The sequence below is a fragment of the Colletotrichum tamarilloi genome, assembly GCF_030869305.1.
Source record: "Colletotrichum tamarilloi strain Tom-12 chromosome Unknown Scaffold_44.1, whole genome shotgun sequence".
Classification (NCBI taxonomy): domain Eukaryota; kingdom Fungi; phylum Ascomycota; class Sordariomycetes; order Glomerellales; family Glomerellaceae; genus Colletotrichum; species Colletotrichum tamarilloi.
In genome coordinates, this window is record NW_026849427.1 from 221,574 (window position 1) to 247,392 (window position 25,819).

At 48.2% G+C, this 25,819-nt stretch overlaps 10 protein-coding genes across 10 annotated transcripts; 4 read left to right on the forward strand and 6 right to left on the reverse strand.

Moving 5' to 3' along the window:
* Positions 1 to 292: 292 nt before the first annotated feature.
* CTAM01_10129 (zinc-binding dehydrogenase) lies at positions 293 to 1,405 on the reverse strand (the record flags this gene model as incomplete). The annotated part of the gene is made up of 1 exon (XM_060526145.1): positions 293 to 1,405. One exon carries the CDS (start codon positions 1,403 to 1,405, stop codon positions 293 to 295), a length of 1,113 nt encoding a protein of 370 aa, XP_060379280.1.
* An 883-nt stretch (positions 1,406 to 2,288) lies between these two features.
* CTAM01_10130 (uncharacterized protein) lies at positions 2,289 to 3,757 on the reverse strand (the record flags this gene model as incomplete). Its single annotated transcript, XM_060526146.1, has 4 exons — positions 2,289 to 2,871; positions 2,942 to 3,321; positions 3,374 to 3,472; positions 3,527 to 3,757. 4 exons carry the CDS (start codon positions 3,755 to 3,757, stop codon positions 2,289 to 2,291), a joined length of 1,293 nt encoding a protein of 430 aa, XP_060379281.1.
* A 2,674-nt stretch (positions 3,758 to 6,431) lies between these two features.
* On the reverse strand, positions 6,432 to 7,997 carry CTAM01_10131 (uncharacterized protein; the record flags this gene model as incomplete). Its single annotated transcript, XM_060526147.1, has 1 exon — positions 6,432 to 7,997. The coding sequence occupies one exon, from the start codon at positions 7,995 to 7,997 to the stop codon at positions 6,432 to 6,434; it is 1,566 nt and encodes a 521-aa protein (XP_060379282.1).
* A 1,548-nt stretch (positions 7,998 to 9,545) lies between these two features.
* On the reverse strand, positions 9,546 to 10,736 carry CTAM01_10132 (TAM domain methyltransferase; the record flags this gene model as incomplete). Its single annotated transcript, XM_060526148.1, has 3 exons — positions 9,546 to 10,008; positions 10,064 to 10,268; positions 10,343 to 10,736. 3 exons carry the CDS (start codon positions 10,734 to 10,736, stop codon positions 9,546 to 9,548), a joined length of 1,062 nt encoding a protein of 353 aa, XP_060379283.1.
* Positions 10,737 to 12,153: 1,417 nt separating this feature from the next.
* On the forward strand, positions 12,154 to 13,986 carry CTAM01_10133 (uncharacterized protein; the record flags this gene model as incomplete). The annotated part of the gene is made up of 1 exon (XM_060526149.1): positions 12,154 to 13,986. The coding sequence occupies one exon, from the start codon at positions 12,154 to 12,156 to the stop codon at positions 13,984 to 13,986; it is 1,833 nt and encodes a 610-aa protein (XP_060379284.1).
* A 371-nt stretch (positions 13,987 to 14,357) lies between these two features.
* CTAM01_10134 (uncharacterized protein) lies at positions 14,358 to 14,783 on the forward strand (the record flags this gene model as incomplete). The annotated part of the gene is made up of 1 exon (XM_060526150.1): positions 14,358 to 14,783. A coding segment is annotated over one exon (426 nt), but the record flags the coding sequence as incomplete, so codon positions are not given.
* Positions 14,784 to 15,016: 233 nt separating this feature from the next.
* On the reverse strand, positions 15,017 to 15,238 carry CTAM01_10135 (uncharacterized protein; the record flags this gene model as incomplete). The annotated part of the gene is made up of 1 exon (XM_060526151.1): positions 15,017 to 15,238. One exon carries the CDS (start codon positions 15,236 to 15,238, stop codon positions 15,017 to 15,019), a length of 222 nt encoding a protein of 73 aa, XP_060379286.1.
* Positions 15,239 to 16,351: 1,113 nt separating this feature from the next.
* Positions 16,352 to 18,487, forward strand: CTAM01_10136 (dimethylaniline monooxygenase; the record flags this gene model as incomplete). The annotated part of the gene is made up of 5 exons (XM_060526152.1): positions 16,352 to 16,522; positions 16,626 to 17,120; positions 17,176 to 17,425; positions 17,480 to 17,869; positions 17,928 to 18,487. 5 exons carry the CDS (start codon positions 16,352 to 16,354, stop codon positions 18,485 to 18,487), a joined length of 1,866 nt encoding a protein of 621 aa, XP_060379287.1.
* Positions 18,488 to 18,757: 270 nt separating this feature from the next.
* CTAM01_10137 (uncharacterized protein) lies at positions 18,758 to 20,188 on the reverse strand (the record flags this gene model as incomplete). Its single annotated transcript, XM_060526153.1, has 2 exons — positions 18,758 to 19,913; positions 19,974 to 20,188. The coding sequence occupies 2 exons, from the start codon at positions 20,186 to 20,188 to the stop codon at positions 18,758 to 18,760; spliced, it is 1,371 nt and encodes a 456-aa protein (XP_060379288.1).
* Positions 20,189 to 22,176: 1,988 nt separating this feature from the next.
* Positions 22,177 to 23,663, forward strand: CTAM01_10138 (uncharacterized protein; the record flags this gene model as incomplete). The annotated part of the gene is made up of 2 exons (XM_060526154.1): positions 22,177 to 22,580; positions 22,640 to 23,663. 2 exons carry the CDS (start codon positions 22,177 to 22,179, stop codon positions 23,661 to 23,663), a joined length of 1,428 nt encoding a protein of 475 aa, XP_060379289.1.
* Positions 23,664 to 25,819: the final 2,156 nt, after the last annotated feature.

Genomic DNA, 25,819 nt, shown 5'->3' on the forward strand with positions numbered 1-25,819 from the left:
TGGCATCAACTCAAGCCAACAAACCACGTGGTTCTCTGCCATGGCTGAATAGTAGTGGTAATACATAGGATATTCGGTCCGCGGCAAAGCTAAGTACGTCATCAACGTAAAGCCATGGGATCTAGGCTCCCGTTTGCAATGCTTCGAACATTTCGCAGCGATTTTTCACATTTGGTACTATTATGTAGAAGAGGCTTGCGTTGAGTATTGATAGATGAAGGGACTCAGGCACGAAAAGAAAACGCTATTACATCCAACTTCGTGATTGACGAAGTACGGGCGGCACTCATCTTCACAAAGACACAACAATCTTCTTCGCCGAGACTCCCTTGTAGCTGACTTCGAATGCCTGTTGTATGACTTCCAAGCCCTTGCCAACAACGTGCGGCTTGGGAGCCGGGATGAACTTGCCCTGGGCCAGTGCTTGAGGTAGGAAGTCTCGGTAAATCGCCGCACCGACCTCGTTCGCCATAAGATCGCTTCCCCAGATGAACTTGGTTCTCACACCGCTCGTCTTGCACTTGAATGTCGCGGTTGCGCTCTCGGAAGCCATCGCCCACAGCAACGAAACAGTTTCCGAAACGTTTGTGGGCGGTCTACCAGGCCCGGCGACACTGGCTTGCGCTACAAACTTGCGGCCCTTGCAAGAGGCCATGATGTTGATACAGGGGATCAGAGACCCCGCTCCGATCGCGATTGCGCCAGCAGACTTCCGTTTCTGGAATGCCTTGATAATGTCTTGAACAACAGCCGGACTGCGATAATCAAAAACTTCGGCGGCACCGAGAGACTTAACATAGTCAAAGTTCTTCGGGGATGCTGTCACAATGACTTCGTAACCAGCCCCAGCGGCAAGCTGAATGGCGTTGGACCCCACGCTTGTCGAGCCGCCCCAGACTAAGAGCGTCTCTCCTGTGGATTTTGCGGAGACGTCTGGATGTCGAAGACCGACAAAGTCCTTCATGAAGAGACCGCAGGCAGCAGTCGAAGCACCCAAAGGTATTACACAGGCCTCTTCAAAAGTGATTGAATCGGGAATTTGAGAAGTCAGGTCGGCTCGCAATGCAACGTATTCTTGAAAACCGCCTTCTGATGACTTATTGCTCCGCTTGTCGAGACCCACGGCGTGGCCAACAACACGGTCGCCGATCTTGAACCGGTCCTGAGCACCTGGGCCGACTTCGACTACATCGCCAGAGGCGTCGTTGCCGAGGATGCAGGGGTACTTGACCCAGTCGTAGAGTATGTCGCCGGTTTCTTGCTTGAACCAGTCGACTGGATTGATAGCTACAGCTCTATTTCGAATCACGATCTCATTCTGACCTGCTGGTGTGTATGGGGCTGACTGAACCTGCAAGGGCTTGGCCTTTTTAGCTGTCAGCCAAGCGGCTTGATTGGTAGGCATCGTGAGAGTATGGAAGTATAAGAGACTAGGGGGGTTTGAAAGAAGAAGGTTCCGTGAGGTGATGAATAGAAAAGCTGATATGCTTCTGATACGGAGTGATAAATGTTGTTGGTTTCCCGACCTATTATTTGTTATGTTTCGCTCACGTTGGGTATTTATACATCTCAAAATTTGGGATCTCGGCCAACCTTGACGTTTTGATGTCCAGACGAGATTTAGGTATCTCCAGTATGCACGCATCATTGACGACGTCGCGGATCGCATCTCAGTTTGAAGGACTTCACGATCTCATCCCAGAGATAATTTGTTTCTCATCTGGCGCAGGATGCTTCTAAAACAGGTCTAGCGCCTGTCTACCACGATGTCGCTGTGCAGGCCGGCAACGGTTTGTGGGTGATGGATTCCTGGGGCGTCCGGCGCTAACTCTACATCGTATCCCAGCTCCCCCTTTTGTTTGCTCAGCTTACTCTGATGTCATGAGGACGCCCTCAACTGATTAAAGGGCCTGGAACGGATACATGTCACTCCGCTACGGCCAGGCGAAACAGGCCCTCCGATGCTTGTATTAGGATCACCAAGGAACCCTCACCGTAACACCAATCCGCATCATCACTCCGACGGGACTTGCAGGAGTGTCCCGCTGCCGGGCCCGTGTGGATCTCGGAGTTTGCGGCTAGGAGACCATACACTTCGGCCGGCGTTCGGTATCGACCCCCGAGGGGGCGTGAGGGGCGGGTACATGCCGATAATCATCAGCGCGCAAACGTCGCTTGGAGTCTTGGGCGATCATTGGCCAAGATGCAATGCTTTCTTAAATGATTACACATTTACATCATATTACTTCATTAAGTTGACCGGACTTACGGTCACATCAGCTATCTCGCTATTCCATGCGGATCTCTTCGACCTCCCAAGTTCTCTCTACTAGAATGCCAAATTCGCCCAAGAAATTAGCGGCTCCTTCAGACATAGAGATACTGTGATTGCGAGACGTCGTAACCATAGTGCTTGTCGCACCATTTTGCAGATTCAACCCCGACTGGTCACCTTGACTACCGCCCGTTGAGCTTCGAAGGAACTTCTCCTTAGTGAATACCTCAAAGACCTTGCTCAAAGAACTTGTTGATCTCGGGGATCCATGATTGCTGAGAGCGCTGTTTGTTCCTGTGTGAGGCCATCTGCCGTGTATTAAATCGACTTCGCTGCCGTTAGACCGAGTGTTGAACTGTTGTGCCGTATTCGTCTGCGACCCGACGGTCACCATGGCAGACTGTCGCCGAGCCATCTCTTGGTGTCTTTGGAATAGTTCGTTCACTTTTCGATCCAGAAGCTGACGGATGGTTGCCAGAGATGCCGTGGTGACGCCAACTCCCAGCTCCGCGATCGTCCAACACGCTGTACTCATGTACCCTTTCGGCGGCGCGTGTGTCAAACTCCAGATACGACCAGCCGACATAATGGGAACTCTGGATGCATGTGAGTCAAGGTTCCTTTACATAGTAAACGCCAAAGATGCCAGCGGCTGAGATAACTCACAATGCACCAATGCCGAACACGCCCAATGCCGCCCAACGTTGACTGCTGTTCAGCTTCAAGCTCCAAAGCGTAGGAAGAGGCAAGAAGAGAACAATGACATCGGTGACCAATGTTCCTGTCGCATTGAAGTACGTCGACAGCACGCTCGGAAGACACTTGGCATTTCGCACACTGTGATCCCAGTTGGCTTCTATCGGCAAGCAGATCAGGATCTGGAGCAAGATCTGTGCCAATGTCCAAGCGGCGACAAAGATGATGGCGCCAACGTATACTCTTCTCATGATGCGCACGTTCCGGAAGATGTGATAGAACTGAAATAGGAAAGTCATCTTCAAGGCGGCCATGGCAATGTTGTATGTGATCCCGACGGCATAAGGGATCTACCGGCATCGTCAATATGATGAAGCGCTGAAGTCAACAGTGAAGGCTTACTTTTGACCCTTCGTTACTGGCTGTGACCATGGCCAGCATGGTAGGTAGATACACTTTTGTGAAAACACTCTGCATGATGTTCACAGCAATAGTGCTGAACTATGCATCTTGTGAGTAGGCTTGCTTCTTGTGGCGGGTCAGGTTTAATCGTACCAGAGCGAGTAGGGCCCATGCATCATCTATGCGAACTTGCTTCGTGATGAAATAACGCGTGTAAAGTCGAGCGATCACAGAGGCAGTTGTGATAATCGTGATGATGGCGCCGAATGCGATTGTTGCGTTGGCCTGGCTATCGCTGTAGACAAAGTCCGTCTGAGCCTGGGGCGCATCTCCTTCCGGTGTCAACGGCACCGATCCATCGGTGGGTAATGGTGGTGCGCTCATATTCTCACGCAGAGACGACAAGCTGAATGCCGCTCGTATGAATCAAGAGCATACCCATAGACTTCTGAACCGACCGACAAGTCCCATTTCTCAGTGAAGGATGAATTGAATGTGGATGCGGAGCTGCAGCGCAGCGAAGAGCAAAAGTGGTGAAAACAAGCTCTTTTGACTGAATTGGTCTAACTGAGTACGGGTGTTATTTTCAACTTCCTTAAACAAGCGAGCAAATGCAGGCTAGACTTGAGGAGGCAGGACGCACTTTAGTGAAACAAGGAGGCAGCATGTTTAGACCAAAAAGTGCTTTCAACGGGTGTTGGTAGCCGTGATTGCAAGGCTATTTTGTGGGATTGACGGAAAGGTTGCTTAATTCGGGAACTCAACGCCGGGACTTGTCAACCAAGTCGAACTCACCCTCGCCCTCTTTGTGCATCCAGGGGTTTATAGTGTCAAATTTCTGCCGGCTGATGGAGTTTACCAATACCGTTGGCCTACTGGACCCTTGTATACAGGGTAAGTGATGATTTCGACTCGTGCAAGAGTCTAAAATGGCCCTATGGGGAATCCAATCTGCTGCAGAAACCGGGTCATTGTCCTCAATTTCGACTGTGGCCGAGCAGACCCTCCCCACTGAAAGTGGTGGCATGACACTACAGAGATACGAAAACCTAGCCGCTTAAGCCGACCCTTGATCATATTATGGAGGAATAGAAGGCACGGAAGGGTTGAAGGGTAGCATTGTCAAGTGTCACTGTATCACACTCTTGCGATGGCGACAGACCATCACGCCTCCTGAAGTTGTGCGACCTTTGCCACAACTGTCCAAGCAACCAGTTGGCACTTTTCAAAGATGATATCGTCGTCCGCGGTGCGTTAATCTATCGCATTTCGAAACAGTAGATCGCCCGAGAAGAGGCCTGTGCGGAAACGCCTTCCACTCGTGCCCTCGGGCACTAGGTTTCGTGCATCGTCTTGTTTGGCCTCGTGGCTTCCAACTCAACGTCTGAACATAACCGATGGCATGGGTCATCCGAAGGTGAAATAGTGGAAGATCTGCGCGCCTTCAGATCATCACATCACATCACCCTGGTTCCGATCCAAACAACAGCAGTGGACTCTGCGACAAACGGCCACGATGCCCCTCCGCAAATCGCACGTCCGTGGGTTCAAAGTGCCCCGGGCTGGATTTCGAGGGGGGTTTTGTCACTCTCAAGAGGATTAGAGAGTTTTGTAAGAGGAGGAGGACATCAGATGTGCTGGATGCGCCTGCAAAACTTGACATCCGTCCATCCATGTCTGTTCGGGCACCACTGATTCCTTTATCGACTGGAAAAACCATTCTTAAGAACACAGTGGCACAAATGGACCGTTTTTGTAGTCGAGGACATGGATGTGCGTGATGTGGAAGTAGCAAAGATTTCTGACTGGTTTGCAAATAATAACTCAAGATCGCCATCTCAATCGCGCCACGCCCACAATTGCCGGGGCATCTTCATATTGTGATGTGCTTCCATGTCAACCCTCTGGCAGACTTCTACTGATCACTCCGAACATGAGGTAGAGACAGTAGAGATTCTAGCCTAGATGCTTACGCCACTTCTAAGTTCCCTCTGGCTCGAATGGATGGACTGCTGCTCGCATGCTCGGCACGAAATTCTGCTCTGGCGGGCATCAGCTAAACACCCACATTTCCCACAACGACCGCCACTATCCGGCTCAGAGGACCGAGTACTCCGATCCTCGCTGGGTCTTTGAGGAGAGTGGGGTACCGGGTTAACACGAAGTTTGCAGACTGTGGAGACCAAACATACACAGTAAAGTAAGCTGTGCCACCGACGCAGGTGTTCGTCCATATTCGGGATCCGAGGTTCTTAATCACCTGTTTGCCCCTATCTCCACGACACTGCCAGCTACCAGTCGATATGCTAGATTCGTGAGTCCCTATAATGTGTTTCGTAGCGAGAGCCTTCAAAGACACCTGGATGTCTTCCATACACTCGCTCGAAAGAAAATTCTAGACTTAGGACGAAGCAAGAAAGGGACAATATCAACTAGACGATCCCACCTCCACAAACAATTCCAACTCTACGGCAAGCAGCGAGATTGGGCCAGCTACATCAACTGAACACTCATGTCACTGCCTGTTATCGAAACCTTAGCTGGTTGTATTGACATCAATACCACTTCGGCATTCAAGAAGTAGCAGAGTCAAAGTAATACTATGGTGAACAAGTGTATGTACCTTCACAATAGTGTCTTCAAGCATGCATTATTGGTTGCTTCACAACATGAGTCTCGCGGAGGCTTCTCGTCTACATTACGCACCTTACTGATAAGGATTACAAAATGAGGCATCTGCTTACTTGTTTGGAGCCTAAGGAATTTCACCTGCCATTCAGGTCCTTCCGGGATATTGACCAAGGTACCATAAGGTCCTCAAATAACGGGTGATTGTGTAATTAAATCAGAAAGGCAGACGAATCACGGAGATGATAAGGGATTTTTCTCGATCATGACGTATGTTTCTTATGTGCTACCGCGGTTATCGGCTGGCTTTCGATACAAGGCCGGAAGGCCAACTATAAACTACTATCTTCAAGAAGAGAAACTGGGTGCTATCCAGTCACACCTTAGCTTTAAAGACTACGAGGTCTTAATGTATACAATGTCTAGATCTTTAGACACGACGGAGTGCCTTGGCGCTGCGTCTGGTAGCGGAGCTCACGCACTGGGAGTACCACTCGTTCTGAACAACGCAGGAAGTTCCAGCGACGCAAACGGTGGCACCAGTCCAGCCCTTTCCACCGCACTGGTGGTAAATCTGAACGATGGCCGACTCGGTGGAGTTGCCAGCGGCAGTCTGCTGGCAGGATGCTCTCTTGGTGGAAGTGTGAGTACTGGGAGTGCTAGGAGTAGGCTTGGCCTTGGAAGTGTGGTTGGCGCCAGAGCTGGGAGTTGCGACAGCAGTAGGGGTAACCTTGGGGGTGTGAGTCGAGGGGGCCTTAACTGTGACCTTGGCGCTCTGAGTCGCGGCAATGACAGAGGTAGCCTTGCGGGTAGAAGTGGCAACAGTGGTAGGGGTAGCACCGGAGCCGGAGCCGCCAAGCTTAGCGGGACCGGCGTTGCCAACGACAAGGCTGGCGACAGTATCGGCAGCAACGGGCTTGACAAGGTATCCGCTAAGCTTCGCGAAGGTGGACAGAACGTTTGTCTGGGCCAAAGCCTTGAACTGGCCACTCTTGGAGTCGACACTGTTGATCACGCAAGCACGGCCAATCTTGGAGGAGCAGGCAGCAGCAGACTTGGCATCGGGGGCGTTGAAGCTGTTGGAGAAGACCTGGCCGACGTAAGGCTGCTTAACGTTCTCGAACGCGTTACCCTCAATAAGAGCGAGGGTAGTAGTGAAAAGCTCAAAAGTATGGCCCTGGACGTTCTGGAAGAAGTTATTGGTAGTGTGGAAGGTACCCTTGGGGCCGAGCTTGGGGGAACGGCCAGAGACGTTGACGTAGTAGTTTCTGTCGATGGTGATCTGGTCTCCATCACCAAGATGCATCTCAGTCCAGTAGTGGTTGCCGTTGCAGGTGGTTGAAGCCGGGGTGGCTCCGTCGAAGTAGTTGTTGGAAATGGTGACGCGAGACCCGGCGAAGTGAGTGACGATGAACTGGCGACCAATCTTGGAAATTCTGTTGTGGTCAATCCAAACACCATCGTTGCCGCCCTGCAAGTCGATGGCATCACCTCCCCAGACAACAGTGGGGTTCAGGTTGGTGATCTCGATGCCTTGAATGATAACGTTCTTGGCGTTGGTCTTGACACGAAGGCCCTTGCCGTTGAGTATTCCCTTGCCCTTGGAGCCGAGAATGCTCTTGTTGCTGCCGACGATGAGGGGTTCGGTAGCAGCGAGGTCGTAGCTGACAGTGGTAGCAACGTTGTCGCTGGTGCCGCAGGAGAGGTCTCCAAGGAAGAGCTGGCCGCCGTTGGCAACTGTGCAGCTCTTACGGCTGCAGCCCTTGCCCTTGGCAGAGGTGCCTGTGAAGTCGTACTCCTTGTCGATAATGATGGTACGGGGGGTATCGTCGGCAAGCCACTGAGTGAGTTCGTCGACGGAAGAGGGGATGGCAGCGGCGGCGCTACCACCACCAGTGACACCCTTAGCAAAGCCGTAAGCCGTGCCAATGACAGACTGGGCAGACGCCGAAGTTGCGGCCGCGGCAGCCAAAATGGCGGTTGCTGAGAAACGCATATTGTGTAATACCAGAAAAAGAATGTAATGTTTGATAAAAGAATGGACGCGTGAAATTGATTTGAAAGAGTGACAAAATCACGCCAGCGTGAAGCTGAGTTGCAGTTGAAGTTGATAATGCAGAATGTACAGAAAGAACGACTTGGAAGAGAGGAGAGAAACGAGAAAGGAGGGAGGGCAGTTACTTTGTCTCTGTTTCTTATACTTCAGATGTTTCTTTCCAAAGTGAGGCTCATGCAGGAACCACTATAGAGTTGAGGGTCCGGATCGTTAGGCAACGACCACGATTGGGTGGTTGTTTACGAACTATGCCTGATAGAATTGCCAAGTTATTGGGGGCAGCGGGTAAGTGGACACGATCATTGTGATGGCCAAGGTCCTGACACGAGTTTGCATCGCGCGCTCATTAGCGCGGTGATTAGTCCATTCATTCCCATCGGCCGAGATCCGTCCTGCCATCTTAGGGCTGTTGAGTTGCATCGTGACGTGTGCCCCTTTCATGATGGGGAAGATGGAGAGCAGAGGCCAACAGCGGAGCTGACCGCCATGAGCACGTTCCTGTGTCTGACCAACCCGGTGCTACTATCACTTATCACGGACTTCGCGGATGATGGTCATCGTGTTTCTCCGCGGAATTCAGCGAGCTCTCGATCCTGCGTATATGGCCTTTTGCTGCGATGTCTTCATACAATTCTTAAATCTCGTGCATCCATCAAGAAATGGGATTTGCGGTCTGCAATTTCTGTCACTTGATCTAGGATCTCTCTCAAGTGCTTACCGCGCCATGGTCTCGATTGCCTTTGACTTTGAGTTGGGTTGTCACGATAGCGAAGCATCAGAGTTTTCGCACCACCTTATTCTAGAGGTTGAAGAGAAATACTGCCCGCAATGAGACTTCAGCAGCCGCCCGAAACTTTAGATGATGAATCGACCCCTTTAATCTCCATTGCGGCCACAAAATGGGATCACGCAAATACGGTCTAAGGAGTCGGCACCACGATGAGCAATGGACAAAGACCTCATATGCAAACACTGGGTAACATTTCGCCTCACCGTGCTACTTTACTGAATTGGGGCTTTGTGACTGGTGTGAAGTATGTCTAGTTCCATCTTCACTTTTTACTTTTTGGCACGTACTAAGGATCTGTGTTTACCACCGCGAGACAACGCTGAAAGTCCCTCAACAGCTTTGCGAGTTCTATTCAATGAGATGACTGCATTCGAAGAGATAATCTGGTATTGTTTAAGACGACTCGGTGAGGTTTCGCGACACTGGGGTAAGGCAGCAACTTGATAATCGCCGCCCACATACCCCATAGCAAACCTAGAGTTGTGGTCATGATCTATGGCAGTAAGTTTTTGTCTAAAAGTGGAGCACACCCAAGTCATGTATTCTACTCTATGCGGATACATCTGGCCAGTCAAAGAATCCGAGAAACTTTGAACTTGACGTGACTGCAGCCTTGGTGTAGCGGCAAGATCTAGTGGGGGAAATGTGAAATGAATTTCGGAACTATGTTTGTCTGACCTGAAACCCCGCGCCTATGTCTAGCTCTCCGCTTCCAGAGGCTTCTGGCCAGAGTAAGAGTGATAGTAATGATACGCGTGATTGGAATTGTCCAGTAAATCCTTGCGCACTTGAATCAAGAAAACCTCGATCTCCAACTGGGTCCAGCCCAATCCCTTTGTAAACGGCACGTTCGTCACTGCCCCCAAGGAGTCGTAGTTGACGGCAGCACAGTAACTGCCGATCGTCTTCAAATGAGGCTCTTTTGGCCAAGTGCCCACTGGTACCTTTTTGACCTCATGGATTTGATTGACGAAGCCTGCGGACTCAATACGGTCGGCAAACTTATCGGCCACATCTATGTCCACACCAAACTTGTCCAAGGCTTCTTTCAGAAGGTCCATCGTCTTCCTGGGAGCGTAGTCTGGGCCGACTGTGCCATCATCGCAAGCAAACGCCCACACCATGTCTTGCACCTCGATCCAACCTCCCGGTCTGAGGGCTCTGCTTCTTTTTAGTAGGGCAACTTGGCAGCCATGACATAATTTTAAATCCTTACTTATAAGCCTGCGAAAGCAGTCTTGGCCAATCTTTGAGTGCCGGAGCCATATTTCTCACATGGATATAATCAATTGAGTCATCCGGGTAGAGCCAATCAGCCTCGACGTCGTCTACTACAAAATGCACATTTGGTGGCACATAAGCAGGCTGAATCGGACTCAAGTCAAGGCCAGTGATATCGGCTTCTGGATACTCGTCGCCCACTGAGAATGTTTTCAACGATCAGCACTCCCAGCGCTTTCATTTATGGCAACTGAACATTTAACGCAACACTTACTGTCCATAGCCCAAATTCCAGTGCCAGTGCCAATGTCAAGGACCCTTTGCGGGCTTTTCAAGGGAGCATTATGCAAAGCGCCCTCGCATACATGCACGAGCATAGCGTGCTTCATGTCTTCGCGATCCTGTTCCTGATCATCGTTCGGTAACATGTAGCGGCCTTCTTTGAACTTATGGTAGCGACGCCTATTCTCAAAGTTGTAATCTCGAACACTTGATGCCAAAGATGTAGATGCATTTGAGCTATCATCGCTTGCATCATGGTAACCGTCATCGTCTGAAGCCCCATCGTCCGCTGCTATCGCGGCTGCTGGGACCGGTGACGAGGAATCACTCCGGTGACTGTCGGAGCCCGAGTTACTACGAGGGACTGAAGCGCGATCGGCTATCATTTTGAGGAAGGGCGCGAAATTGAGAAAGAGTGAGAAGGAGAGCAATAGAGAAGTGAGAGGAGTGAGATGTAGGGGCAAAAGTGAGAAAGAGGGGAAGATAACGTCCCAAGGGAAGCATCCTCAAGCCAACACCAACATGAACACGTTCCAACCATCGTCTCCAGTCTTTTTCTCCATGTTTTCGGCCGGAAGCAGGATGTTTGATGCGAAGCAAGGGTTACGGCCAATATCGTGCTTCCGTTGAAGCCGCAAGCTACAGAATTGCATCCCTTAGACCAACCCGATTGGCTCGTTTAGCAGTGGAACGGCCTTGGTTTCCTCGTTGAGCGAGGAGACAACAAACCAACAGACTGCGGAGGCCGCTCCTGCTCCGCGTATTTTTTTGGGCCGTGGCTTCATGTCCTGGTCGCTGATTGATGGGTCTCGCCTCATTTCCATCCAAACTCTTGATCAGTCATATCCTGAGGAAGATTGTTAATGCTAGAACGCCAACGACCACCCTCTTTGCTTTTTAGTCATTCTGAGAGAGCCTACATCACATTGCGATTGGTCATCGTCTACAGTTGATGCAGGGGGATCATGAGTATTGATTATATCCTGCCGTTGCGATATTGATTCTATCAAACGACTGTATTTCTCTACTCGAGACCTTTTACGTTTGGAAAACGATGTTTGTCACTGTCTTCTTCGCAGCTTTCAGGCTCTTAGATTAGTTAAAATCGTCATAACCAAATTTGGCATTATCTTAACTGCAATGGTCGTGCCATATGACGATGGTAATCGGCACTTCCGTAGGATAGGTAAGTTGTAATTAAATACTCTCGCAGATTGAAATCTCGATGGCTACTCCGTACATGTAGCGTCTAAGCTACATATAAGCATCAGAAGAAAAGGAAAAGAAAAGAAAGAGAAAAAAAAGGTATCAAGTCACCCAGAGACCTAGAAACATTATGTTGAGTAACTAGGGTCATTGGCCTTTGCAGGCAAGTGCATTTTATGCGTGCCTTCCATCGATAGTGATCAGCCGCTAGCGCAATTCAACTGCCTCTGAACTCCGACACTGAGCCAATGGAGATGTGCGGTTCACATCAGACCACCACGTTCCATTCAGGATATGGGTCATGTTTTAACAAGTATGAGAGGACACCCCTTTGCAGAAGGATCGTTCCATCTTCCTTTCTACCTTGAGGGTCAAGGACCCAATCTACTAGATTGAGGTTGCGACACTTCACTACGCTTGAGCCTCATTCGCCAATGATCTCAGCGGACTAGATGTGCGGGGCTCTTGTTCCTCCGAGACAGGGGCACTCTGGATTTTAGTTTTCCCTCAATGTCATCAATCCGAACTCAACGACACAACTCCGACCATCTCGCAACGAAGCCACCCTCCCCGGCCGAACCTGGCCTTGAAGAACCGATGGCTGAGAGTCCCTCTCCATTGCCGCGGCTACCAGTGGAGGTACTTGGACTCGTCTTTGCCCACACGTCAAAGTCGACGGCTCACGCCGCTCGGCTGGGGAGCAAAATTCTGTCCGCCGCAGCAACCCCCAGATCATTCCAGCATATCTTACTCAAGCCACCTTTCTGCGACCGGTTCACGCACATTGCCAAAGATACAAACCTTCGGCGACATGTGAGAGAGGTCACATGTGATGCTCGCGCGGTTCTGGATTACTGCCCTTTCCCTATGGACTTCCTTGAGGCTTTACCCTACCTCAGATACTTCTCCGGGCTCAAAGTTCTGAACTTGAAGTTTACCGACTATGCAGATGACGGCGACGAGAACGCTGAACCGAATAACTCCACGAGTTATCGTTTCTATGATATCTACAGCTTTCGGCGCTTTGTCATTCTTGTTGCCTTTTACTGCATACACGGCGGTAGTAAAGATGATCAGGATCTGGTTCAATTGTCGCAGAGCCTGGGGACGTCGGAAGACTTTGCCTGGATGGGAGACTTGAAAACCCCGGACATGTCTTGGAGCGTAGAGGACAGGCTGATTGATGGCGGATTTCCCAAAATCCAGCTAGAGGAATTGGCCATTTTCAATCTAGCTGAGGATATCAACGAGGGCCAAGATCATGGTACGGAAGACCCATTGCATCGGAAGCACCTCGCGGATTGGCCCATCTTCCAGCAAGTAATGGCCCTTCCAACGCTCAAACGTGTCAAGTTGATGGTAGCACCTGATGACCCGGACAACTCGTTATGGGACAACTTGGAGGATGAGCCGACTGAGTACAATTACCAGTGGCAAGATCTCTATCTTCGCGAACTCACCTCGTGGTTCAAACCACAGCTCGCCTGTAACCTGACAACCTTGTCTCTTTACTACGACGATATCTGGGGCTACCAACCCAAGTTTGACTTCCGCCTCATCAATCCCGGCAGCGGACCAGGCTCTGGATTTCCGCACTTGAAGGTCCTAGGTCTGGGAAGATACTGCTTCAGTCATGAGTGGCAGCTAGACTGGTTTGCTTCTCTCGGAAGCCAGAGCTTAGCTGGCGGGATAGAGGAGCTATACCTCGATGAATGCGTGGTGGTATCGAAAGCATATTGTACAATCCCTCAATGGGAGATTTGGGATCTGGACCGAGACCGCGACTACACCATAGTCACTGTCCAAGACGCCGACGGCAACGACGTTGAAGTCTCGAATCGTGGGTACTTGCCAGCCACTTGGGACATTGATCTTGTCGACGACACTTGGACCGAGTTTTACCACTCTAGCTTGTCCTGGCATGAGCTGCTCGACCACTGGAGCAGCAACATGACGGCACTGAAGAGATTCAAGATGGGCACGACGGCCTCTCTTGCGTCTTGGTCCGGAATCAATCTGGCAACTCATGTAACGGTCGATAAAATCACCGAAGCTGCTGTCGCTCCTTGGAGCAAGATCAGCATCATGAACACGGATATACATACCAAGTTCGATGATGTCGCGTTCCGCAAAGAGGTTGGAATCATGGAGTTGACATTGCCGTTTTACGTCAACTATTCACCGAAACCGAGCGGGATGCCCAACTGGGTTGCTCGTCCTTGGTTCTTCATACCGGCGAGCAGTGATGAGCCTCTAGTTATGGAAGAACCCCCGAAGGAGACGAGACGGAAAGATGAATTAGCATTGGACAACCTGAGAAAAGTAGTGGGTGAGAGGGCAAAGGGGGGCGGCCGGGTTCGAATGAGACCAATGGGGCCTTCGCGCGCGCAAAGCGATGGAGTTCCGACGGTTGCCGAGCTTGCACCCTAGCTACAATAGTATTTCTCCATTTCAAGGCCTAATACATGCTCAAGGGTCAAGGTGATTCAAAGTTTGTTGAGTTTCGCGACTTCAAGTTGGTGAAGCCTAGAGCTGGACGAGAACAGAAATCCAACGCTGGTCATTGAGGGTACTAGACTTGTCAGATTGCGCTTAGTCTTCAACAATGAGATTGGAAACTCTTGCGAAATTCTGTCGCATAGCTCGCGGCTTCGCTGTGCTCAACGTGCCGTTGAGATCTACGCAATCAATGAGTCGTAGAATGTCGTATCTTTGGTTATCAACAGGGGTTGTCTTCCCAGTGCCGTAATCAACGCGAGTCGCTGGCAGGTGGATGTCGACGCCTAGTGCCTCGCTACTATCTATGTACAAATACGTGTAAGACCGGAGCATGCCATGGATCCTGGCAAACGACTTCCGCAAACTGGATCCTAACATCTTGGCTTCTGTCTCACTGGTCAAGACTTGTCAGTAAAACACAGTGCAGTCAACTGGCAGCCCCATCTTGGGGACGCGCGGGACTATCCGCAAGCAGGACGGGAATTGCGGATGTGCCGCATATGCTCCCAGGCAAGGATCATGGTGATCGTAGAAGAATCATTGGCGACGAAAAGGGGAGCGCTAAACCAGCGGTGGAGGAGAATCCAGCGAAACTTCTTGAAGCTGTGGATAACGGCTATGTAACAGCAGACGAATGCAGCGTGAGGACATCATGGTGGTTCGGCCATAAGGTGACGAAAGGGGCGGGAAGAGACTCATGCTACGGCGCCGAGACCAATGAAGTTTGAGGACAGGTGGAGGTCTCCCTGACCGAGGAGGATATTTAATGACCCAGTCGTCCGGGTCCGATTGACAGGATCAAGTTTCGGAATCGAAGTGGCGGTCAGAACGGTTTGACTTTTCGACGTGGAGAGTTGGCGATGTGACGCCGTCATGGAAGTTGATATGCTTGCAGAAATGTGACAGACATTAGCCGATGAGCCAGTTATCATCACAACCAAAAGTACGCACGTAAAACGGCTCACTCATCACACACCGTAATCCAAAATGACAGACATGACAGCAGATTGAGTTTCGAGTCGGCGACGCGGGTGTGGCAACGCAGCTTGGGCCAGAGGATGCCAGGCGCACCCAGACAGGCGCCAGACTCACGCGAGACTAGCCCGGACGAAATCGCCGGAACCACCGGGGGCGCCGTTACGCTTTGTCTTGCAGCATTTGGGGCTACGCCGCGGCGCTGCATGGCGGCTGTCTTTGTGCCCCTGAGACTTGAGCCAAAATGAACGCCGGGCCCAGACCGAGTGGTCACTGATTCGCAAAGTTGGCCGGATGGGACTAGTCATCTTGTCGATTGCGAGTCTTAGCAGAAGATACCTTGACGCGAATCCCAGTGAGTTTCCATAAACACTGGTAACTCCACACGTCCCAATTCTCAAGTACCGGACCCAGAGGGTTGAGGGGCTCCAAAATGATATGAGAGGTTCCCACATATCACATTCCCGAAGAGAGGAAAGACGACATCCTCGGCCAATCTAAGACAATGGAATCCAAAAACCACACACCACTCAAGAGCCGATCCCTCTCGCGGAGACCGCCCCGCTGGAGATATTGCCTACCCCGCTTAGGTCTCGAGGGTCTGATGACGAGAACAAGGAAAGACCTCGTTGTCGCATGGGACTAAGTGGCGCTACTGCACCCTTGGCAAGGTCTATCCACCACGACCGAACCTCACAATTGGGTTCACTAGCATGGGAGGGTCGAGAGGATCCCTCCGACGGACTGGTTCGCCCATACGCACGTATGGAACCCGAACCATTAGCTCGGTGTTAGGTCCGGTCCTTTTCCTCTTCCTATTCCTGGCCTTGGTGTAGGGGTTCTCTCTCTCTATTGCCAGTACTCCTGACGGGCTGTCGGGAAAACGAGAGACTCGGGAAGGCAAAGTAAGACCAGACCAGACGAGACTGGACTGGGCCGACCCAAACCAGAATTTGACCGTTCCATCTTCGCTACCACACCTCCCTCCCCTTCGGTTCCCCTTCCACCCACCGAGATTCGCCGTCGTCCCTAGACTAAGGTGTACCGCGTTGTCTGTGCGGACGATGCTAGTCCAAGGTGTGAGGTAAGCCATAAGACCCGACCGTTTTCCCACATCGTCTCATGAGCGGACTTTTCTCCCACTCCCTCACCAAATTTCCCGCTATCCCTCGTGCCCTTACCTTCTCGCTTTCTGCTATTCTCTCGTGGCGGTGGAGGGTGGTGCCCCCTTCTTGAAAGACGTCCCTTCATGTTTCACGACATCGGAGGACCCTGCAGATAGGGCACGTCGAAAGTTCACGGCCACGCACGCTAACCGAATATGCCTCTCAAAGTCGCTGTCATCGGTGCCGGACCCGCGGGTCTGGCGACGGCGAGATATCTGAAATGGGCACACTTGTTCTTCGCGATTGAACCTATCCAGATCCGGGTCTTTGAGGCCGAGGATGATATCGGAGGCACGTTCAAGTATCGAGTGTACGAGGACGCTGAAGTAAGTTTGCCACTACTGAACTCAACCCACTGTCTATTCCTCAAACCATGCATTCCCATCGGATAGAGAGAAAGGTTTGTTGAGGCTGACAGCATGGCCATAGCTCGTCTCGTCTAAATACCTGACCGCCTTCTCCGATCACCGCCTGCCCCGAGATGCCGCTGATTATGTCACCCCGGCTGTCTATGTACAGTACCTAAATGAATACTGTGATCGGTTCGAGCTTCGACCTCACATCGAATGCTCGTCTAAGGTCACTCGCACTGAAAGAGTAGATGGCGGAGGGCATATCGTCACCGTCACCCGCAAAGATGGCACAACCTTCGACTACGACTGTGATGCCGTTGCCGTCTGCTCCGGACTCAACCTCGAACCCCGTATTCCTGACATTCCGGGGCTGGAGAAGGTCCCCAAGGTCCTCCACTCATCGCAATTCAAGAGCCGAGATCAACTACGAGATGTCAAGAGCGATAAACCCACCGTCGTCATCGTCGGCACGGGAGAGACTGGTCAAGACCTCGGTCAACTCGCGGCGACGACAGAAACCGTTCGACATGTCGTGATGTGCCACCGAGATGGATTCGTCGTTGCGCCCAAGGTAAGCCTCGATGTTTTGAAGATATATTGTGTAGTTTGATATTGACTTGTCGTAGACTGCACCGACACCAATCATGTTCGGGTTCTGGGGCAGGAATAGCAAAGTAAACGATAAACCCGTTGACTGTTCCATCGCTAGTCTCTTCGACACTGCATATGTTCCCCAGAAATTGCAGTCGAGCCAACTGCTTTGGGATTTTTACAACCAACAGATCGACGTTACATTCTCGCTAATTGGTGGGACGCTTGAGGGCTGGGACCAACATGTCGGCGGCATGCGTCGTGAGAGGATGCACATCGATCACTGTATGCAGTCATCCGCACCAACATATCCAGGAACCGGCTAACCAAAGATTGCAGTCTTCCCGGCCAAATCCACCCGTGCCGTGCCATACCTATCAGCGCCTTGGCGGCCGCCTCTTTCGGCCATGGAGCGGATACGCCGATTCTTCTTCTACATCAAAGAGCTTGACGTCGACACCAAGGGTCGATACATTGACGTTGCGCCTTGGCCCGAGTACGTTGACGACGATGGTGTGTTGCACTTCCGCGACACTGGTAGACCAGAGTCGGAGAAGATAAAGCAGATGGTGGTGAAGCCTGATGTTATTCTATTTGCAACTGGCTACACCCGCCGCTTCCCTTTCCTCGATAAGAGCTATGGCACACCCGACACAGCCGATGTACGAGCCATCTACCACAGCAGCGATGTATCAGTAGGGTTTATTGGCTTCGTGCGGCCGAATTTGGGTAAGTCCTTTCACCACAGATGTTCCCTACGAATGTTGCTTTTAACATAACTTCCCAGGTGCAATCCCCACCCTCGCCGAGATGCAGACCCAATACTGGACCCTTCAACTACTCAGATCCAAGTATCCTAACGTCCCTGGCCTAACAACACCGTCGAAAGGACTCACTTTGGATTCGAACGCCCTACCCGGCTACGATATCGACTGGAAACTCCACCCTCGATGTGGCAGAGACCCGTGGGCCGAAAAGCGCGGTGTCGACCACGAGAGCTACGTATACCAGCTAGCCCTCGACATGGGCTCAGCACCACGATTCAGCTATGTCTACTCCAAGGGTTTCAAGGCCTTGTACACTTGGGCTATGGGTAGCAACTTCAATGCAAAGTTCCGCCTTGTGGGGCCCTGGAAGAACGAGGAGGAGTCGCTGCGCATCATTCGTGGCGAGCTTTACGACATCGTCAAGCGGTCTGGCGGTATGCTATACATGATCGCCAACACCTTGATACCCTTTTTCTTGTTCGGCACGATGAGCATGGCCATCCATACGTGGGAGTGGACCAAGAGCTTGGTCCACCCATGGACGCGGAAGGCGGGTCAAATACGCCTCCTCGAGTCTTAATAACGATTTAACGACCATTTTCCTTAAAGTTTAGATTTTCTACTTCATAAGACCAGCGACAAGAAAGATTTTCATTCGAGACGAGATAACTCATAGTCGTAATTAGGTATTAGTACACAATCACAGAGAATATGTGCGAAGTTGTTTGTCAGCCCATGCAAGCATGGTATCCACATTACACCCGTAGTGCACTTATCTCCATGAGCTGAACCTCCACAGATTGAGCCTGAGTTCCAGCAATATACACAATGCACCAAGGTTCGATCAGGTCTATCGCCTCAAGAGCCATCCATCGTATGATGTCGATGGGTATCGCGTTTCAGGTTCCTTCTCGGGTGCCGTTGAACTTGATGGGAGATTGGCCAGCTTCTGTATGATTCTCCCATCCAAGTTAGGATCGGGACCTCTGTAATTGTACACTGACGCGTTGAACTCGGGAACTAGACGAGGCCTGCAGGCGAAGAGCATCTTATAAAGCTGGTTATCTTGCCACTTTCCGAAGGCCGCGGACAACACCAGGTCAAAGTATCGTCCGAACGGGGCAAATTGAAGGATGTGGTTGTAAAAGTCGCCATCGCCAGTATTTTTCCCTTCCAAAATACTGCGTTTAAGCCCATCTAGCTCATGGTAGAGCGTGTTCTTCGGTATCACAAGTCCCGAGGGGTCATGTGCGTCGATGCACTCCAGCATCCACTTGAAGACAAGATCGCTCAAGACCTCGTTCGGTTTGATCGCCTTGCTAGACCAAGCCCACGCCGGCAGAAGACTCTCGAGTCGCTGCGGCAGCACGCCCCTCACAATCTTGAAACTTTGTCGACAGATATCGTAGTGCGTGCCTGGGAACCAACGCTCCGTAATGCCGTACGACGGTCCATACTCTGTGTCGCGGGAAATCAGACACGGCTGGTAAGCGTACAGGCGGTCGTGTAGCGAGACGGCGTGGTAGACTTCGGAGACGACGCTTGATACGTGGTGGTCATGCAACTTGGGCCAGTCAACGCCGACCGCGCCCGCGAACTCTGGGATGCCGCGTTCCCCGACCGAGTCGAAAAGCCCCATGAATCGAATCGGCGATTCGACGACGTCTCCATCTCCGATCAACGCCCAGCTGTGCTTCCTTCTAAAGATCCGCGATTGCTCTGACTTTGGCGTGTTGGCTTCTGACGAACATCGGTAGATGCGATAGACCTCCTGGCAGAGTTGGTGTGTCTTGTCAACATCAACATCCCCGTTCAGACCGTATACTGGCTTCACTATCCCGCAATTATTGATCATGCCCGCGACGGAGCGGACGATAAAGGCTCCTTTCGAAACACCAAACATCCATATTTCGGTTTCTTGTGGGGTGTAGCCGTGAACTAGGTACTCGTAGGTATCTATGCATTGCTGCTCGATGTCTTGGACGTTGAGACCGTGAATTACATGGCTTGAAGGCCTCGGTTAGCCATATTCTCTTCAAGAGGATCGTCAAGAAAGGGTCTTCTACTCCATGAACGTGCTACCTACGGGCACGCTGTTGACATAATGGGCCTTTCCTGTAGGGTGGAGGCGTGCGAAGTCATCGTCTCTAGGCAGCCCAGATTCTCCCCACACCAAATTTGCCAGCCGTTGTACGTTGGACTCTGAGTTGGCTTCTCGACCAGTCCATACTCCATCTGATAACACTATCAGCGGATTCTTCGCCGGGCCTCGGTATGACATGATGCTGTGGTTTGGCGATAGCTCGATAATTATTGTCGAAGGAAGCTGTGCTAAAGTATTTGTGTGTGTGAATGCAGACTGTCAAAGATTAGCAAACTAACGAAAAGTCAGGAATCAGCTGCTTTTGTTGCATACGACCTCGAGGCGGAGGTTGTGGAATGCGTGCTGTTATTTGGACCTCAGGCAATATCATAACAGTTGGATTGGTGGTGTTTTGCATTCCATGGTGGAAACTTGAATGGCCCCCAAACCTGTTTAGACCACCACGTGGCGACCTGGATCAAGATATTGGGCGAAGGCATCAATAAGAACACATGGCTTTTGTCAGTACTACATGCATATGCTAGTGAAGAATTCGATTGAGGTATAAAGTTCGTCTTTACGACTGCCCAGTGGCTACATTGACAAACCATACTGTTACCAAAGGTTACAATCAAACAAGAAACAAGGTCTGAACCCTCGACCACCCAGTCTCAAGGTCTTGCGCAACATAGGCCGCGTCAAATCGCAAAACCGCTAATTTCTACGAACAGCAATTGAGAAGATCTGACAACCCTTTACTCACTGCTACGGGTCTTGTTCCGCTGTTCTTATACCGCGAAATTAGTCAGATACCGGCAACCGGAAGCTTCAGGCTCAGGCCGGCTGGAAACCCTCGACGGCCTTTCGGGCTACCTAGATGAGTATGTCTCAGTTTCCGTGCTCTGGAATGCCGATCACTTGATCGCAATTTGACATTGGCACTTTCCAGATTTGGCCGAAGATCTTCTCATCTCCCGGGAATAATACGAGTGAATATGCCGCAATCCTTGTCTCCGGTGATATGCACGAGTCCCATCTGGATTAAGATCCACTCCCCAACCCAACTGGGCGCAGGCTCATGTTCCTCCAGTCGCCTTCCATGATTTCGCTCCCAATCATCACACCAATTTCGAGGAATTGCAACATGTCCATGTGCTTTGTGGCTCGCTAGTAGCCCTGAGAGCTTACCGTGGATTCCAGGAGTACTTAACTAGCTGGGTAGACTTTGCGACTCTGTGAGGACCCAGTCAGATCTGTTTGCGGATCTTAGTGGATGCTGCAGGCTCACCAGTCACCAGTCATAGGGCGCTTGGTCTAGGGGTATGATTTTCGCTTCGCATCTCATTTCTCTCCTCCTAAGGATGTGAATAATTGCGCTTGCTTGTGAAAGGTCGTGGGTTCGATTCCCACAGTGTCCAAAACTTTTGCTGATCTCAGACTGTTGACGGTAGTTACTTTTGTTCTTGACCTATGGAGGGAAAAAACAAGTGCTCACTCACCGTGAGACATGATATATGTATGGCCTTGCTTGACATGTCTGATTCCGAGATGGCGCAGTCGGATTGCTTTTGTCTCAGAGTTATTCTTAGCTTTGACAACTCGTTACAAACTAAAATACTGTGTTTAGTGAGTCTTCGGAGTTGTAATGGTTTGGCAATACTCGTTCGCTGGCTGCTCATCCTTTTGTCGGTCACAAACGAAGTCGTGTTTTACGGTCCATTTTATTGAGACTGAGTGGAATCTATCAAAGAGAATCCGCACCGATATAACTCACCTGCTATGTTGTAACACTGAAGTCCTCTGCTTAGGGACCAACGTTGCCTGCTATTATCCAGGCTGTCTAATGACGACATCTGACGTTGAGACTCGCATCGCTGTTTAGGTGTGCATTCGTTGGACATGGTTTTGGACTGTTTGGGGTCTAGCTAGTTGTTGCCTGCAGACAGAGGCCGCCTATCACCCGTCTTAGCGCTGCCTCAACCTGCACGTCAGCACGACTTTCTACAGTTTGATATGTTATCGTTCGCCTACAGATATATGCCAGGGATTGTGGCTGAGCAAATAGTGCTGGCGAGGCGCAGCGTGAGGCACACCTACGTGATATGTTATGGAGACGCTGTCAGTCCTTCTTCTCACAAGATGTCTCGCGAACACTCTCTGTCCTCTCATCTTCAGATTCAAGAGCAATGGCCGATCCACTTTCAATTACAACTGCTTGTATCACATTGATTGGCGCAATTGGGAAGACGACACAGGCTGTGACGAATTTTGTTCGAACGTGTCGCGATGCGCGCGAAGATCTCGCCGCTGTCAGCAGAGAACTGTCCGATCTGCGCATCGTGCTCGAACTTCTCATCGACGATACCGCCACCAAGGCCTCCTTGCCTGCTGCCTTCGAAAAACACGTATTGGCCCTTGTCGGGAACTGTTTGGGTGTGACAACGGAGATCGCGGGGGAGCTCGAGAATCACGATGGCCGGACTGGGCCAGCGCGGTGGGCGATGGGAGGCAAGGAGACTGTCAATCAGCTGAAAACGATGCTCGAGACGCACAAAGGCTCGTTGAACTTGGCTCTCGAGTTAGCGAACCTGTAAGCAGTATTACCGCAGCTTTCATGTTGTTATCGAGGTTGGTGTTAATCATTCGCAGTGTATCTTCCAAAGCGATCAAGGATGATACCGTTGTCATTCGCAACGATGCAGGTCTGATCAAGGAAGACACAACGAACCTCTTGCGACAAGTCTCCGATGTCACTCTACAAATAGCAAGGATTCGCAAAGCTATGGGCGCCAATCGACAGATCAAAGTCGCCAACAGCGATACCATTGACCTCTGGCTGGAATCCCTCACATCCTACGCTGAAAGCGTTTGTGGCGATTTGCTACAGGATTTGCCGCCAAACGCTCATGACCGAATGCTGCTTCCGGAGACTGAATTAGCAGGCAGTGGAATCGTCATCAGCAACGATACCATCGGAGACATCGGGCCGATGAAGGTTACCAAGGTACACCAACTCACGTACAACAACGGCATACACTACATCAGATCGAAGGGGAGTCATCTCATCGGTGTAGATGGAGTTTCCAACGTAGTCATATGGGATATACAGACCGGAAAGCAGTTGGGCACTCTGGACACCAAAAAGTCCCATTCATGGGATATTTATAAAATCAAAACAGCATCGATCTGTGGTCACGATTCAGAATACATCATACTGCATCAGTATAAAATAGGCGCCTCTCTTTGGGATTGGAAAAAGGGCAAGCGAGTCCTTGACGTATACCAGACTTACCAGGACTTTATCACACTCCACCCAGTACATCTTGACGGGAAAAGACTTGTCGTGTTCTGGCATGACAAACACTCTATATGGAAGTCAGAAAAGCCGAGATGGAAGCACGAAAAGCTGGCCGAGATTCCTGGGCCAGCAGAAATTAGCCGGATTGGAATATGGGGTAACGTCGCCGTCGCGCTGCTGAAAGATGGTAACGCAATCTGCTTGGAGACATTGACGGGCTCAGTCAAGGCCAAGAACTCGATCCTTCGACTTGGACAAGAAGACAAGTGCGACAACTTGGCGATCGGCCTCATCCTTATTCGGCAACCGGACGACGGACATTGTGTCTTATTCTGGATCCTAGATGTGCCCAATGGGTCTGTCATGGTCTGTTAGTATCCTTATTATAGGGTAGTTAGTTCGAACCGTAGGTTAACGAAGAGATTAATTGAACTATATGAATTTCTGTATAGGTATAAAAAGGAGGTTCTAACTATAGGTTAAGTTAGTTATAATAATTATAAATAAGGCCCCTAATTAGCCCTTACGTAGTTAGCTATATACTATAATTAAATTAGATTTTTAATTTAATTCTAACTTTTTTTTTTTTTTTATTAATTTACTTATTATAATTAGAGGTATAATTCAACCTTAAGCCCGTTTACTAAGTTATTTCTTTTTCTTTTTTTTTTTTTACTTTTTTTATATAACTTATTTTTTTATTTATATATTAACTTTTTTATTACTTATAAATTATTCTAACCTTTTATTAAGTACTACTTTTATAAAAGTATTAATAAGGTTATTATTTTTATTAATCTAACGTATTTTAAAAATCTCGCGTCTTTTATATAATTATTTAAGGGCTATAATATTAATTATAAGCCTCTTTTTTTTTATTGTTTTTAATTTAATAAGGTATTTATATAGTAAGTAAGAATTAGTATAAATAACCGTTAGGATTAGTAAAAAGTTAAGTTAATTAGTAATCTTTTTTAATATTATTAAAATTACGTAGGCGAGGTTAATATTATTAATTATACTATAGATTTTTAATATTAGGATATTTTTTATTACTTATTTATTTTTAGTTAATGAATAATAGATTATATTATTATATATAGTAAATTCGCTTTTATTTATATTCTTATTAGCTAGAATAATAATATATTTTAATTATAAAATAAAGTCGTTATTATTTATAAATAACTTATTAATAAAGACGTAAAGTTTATTAGTAGCGAGGTTAATTAGGTAATAAACGAGGCCTTAATTAAGATTTGTTTATTACTATTTAAACTACTTATTAAGTATTTTAATATTTTATTTATTTAGTTTTATAACCTGCGCTACTTTAGTATAGTTAAAAATTATTTTAGGTTAATATATACTTATAATATATACTCCTTGCGCGAGTTTAGTTTTATATTACTTTTTAATATTAATTACGTTTAAGTTAATAAGGGTAATTTTTTTACCTTACCCCTTTTATTAAAAAATAACAGTTTCTTTTTTAATTATAAAAATTCCGCTATTAAATATTAATAAGTTATTTATTATAAGGACCTTTTTTAGTTTTATTATAAGGCTTACTTTTTAAAGCTCTTTATTCTCTTTTTTTATAAAATTAATATTAAATAGGCTTAATATATCGTTAGTTTATATTTTAATAATTTTAAATTATTTACTTTTTTATTTAAAGATTAATAAGTACGGGTCGTACGTAAATATAATTATTAATAATTAATTAATATAAAAATCGTAGTATATAGCTTATTAATAAGTACCCGATTTTATAAGCTTATATAATAGTTTAAGTACTTTAATAATCGTACTTTTTAAGTACTTACTAGCTATTTCTTTTAGTAAGTAGGCTAGGATTTTCTTTATAAACCCTATAGCTAATTAAGTATAGGCCTAAGTAATATTACGGCTCTAAATTTCGTATCCTTTTTTTTATAATAATATTATTAATACTATTATTAATCGTTAATTATAGTGCTATATTATAAGTAATTAGGTAAATAGCGTTACTTTTTTAACGTCGCCGTACTCCTAAATTATATACTTAGATTTCTTATATAGTTAGGGTATTCTTTTTTTCTTAATTTTATATATTATTTATAATTTAAATATATAAAGACTTTTATATTTCTTAGGGTTATAGAGGATAAATTAATAGACCCCTTAATTATATAAAGTATTTATTTTAATAAGATTTAATCCTTTATATAGCTTTTTAATAGTTATAATAATACTTTTTTTACGTAGTTTAATTACTAATTCGAAATTAGCTTTTTTTTTTATTATATAAAAAGTATTAATTACTTTGTTATTAATAATAAATTACTACGTTAGGGCTTATTATTATAGTCTTTTGCGACGTTTTGCTAGTAGTATTAGTACTTTTTTAGTAATTTCTTTTTCCTTATTATTTATTAGTACTATTATAACGATTTTATTAAGGATAATTTTTTATACCTCTACTACTAGTTATATAGTTTTCCTTAGCTCTTTTTTTTTTTTATAAATTAGAAATTATTTTAATAAGA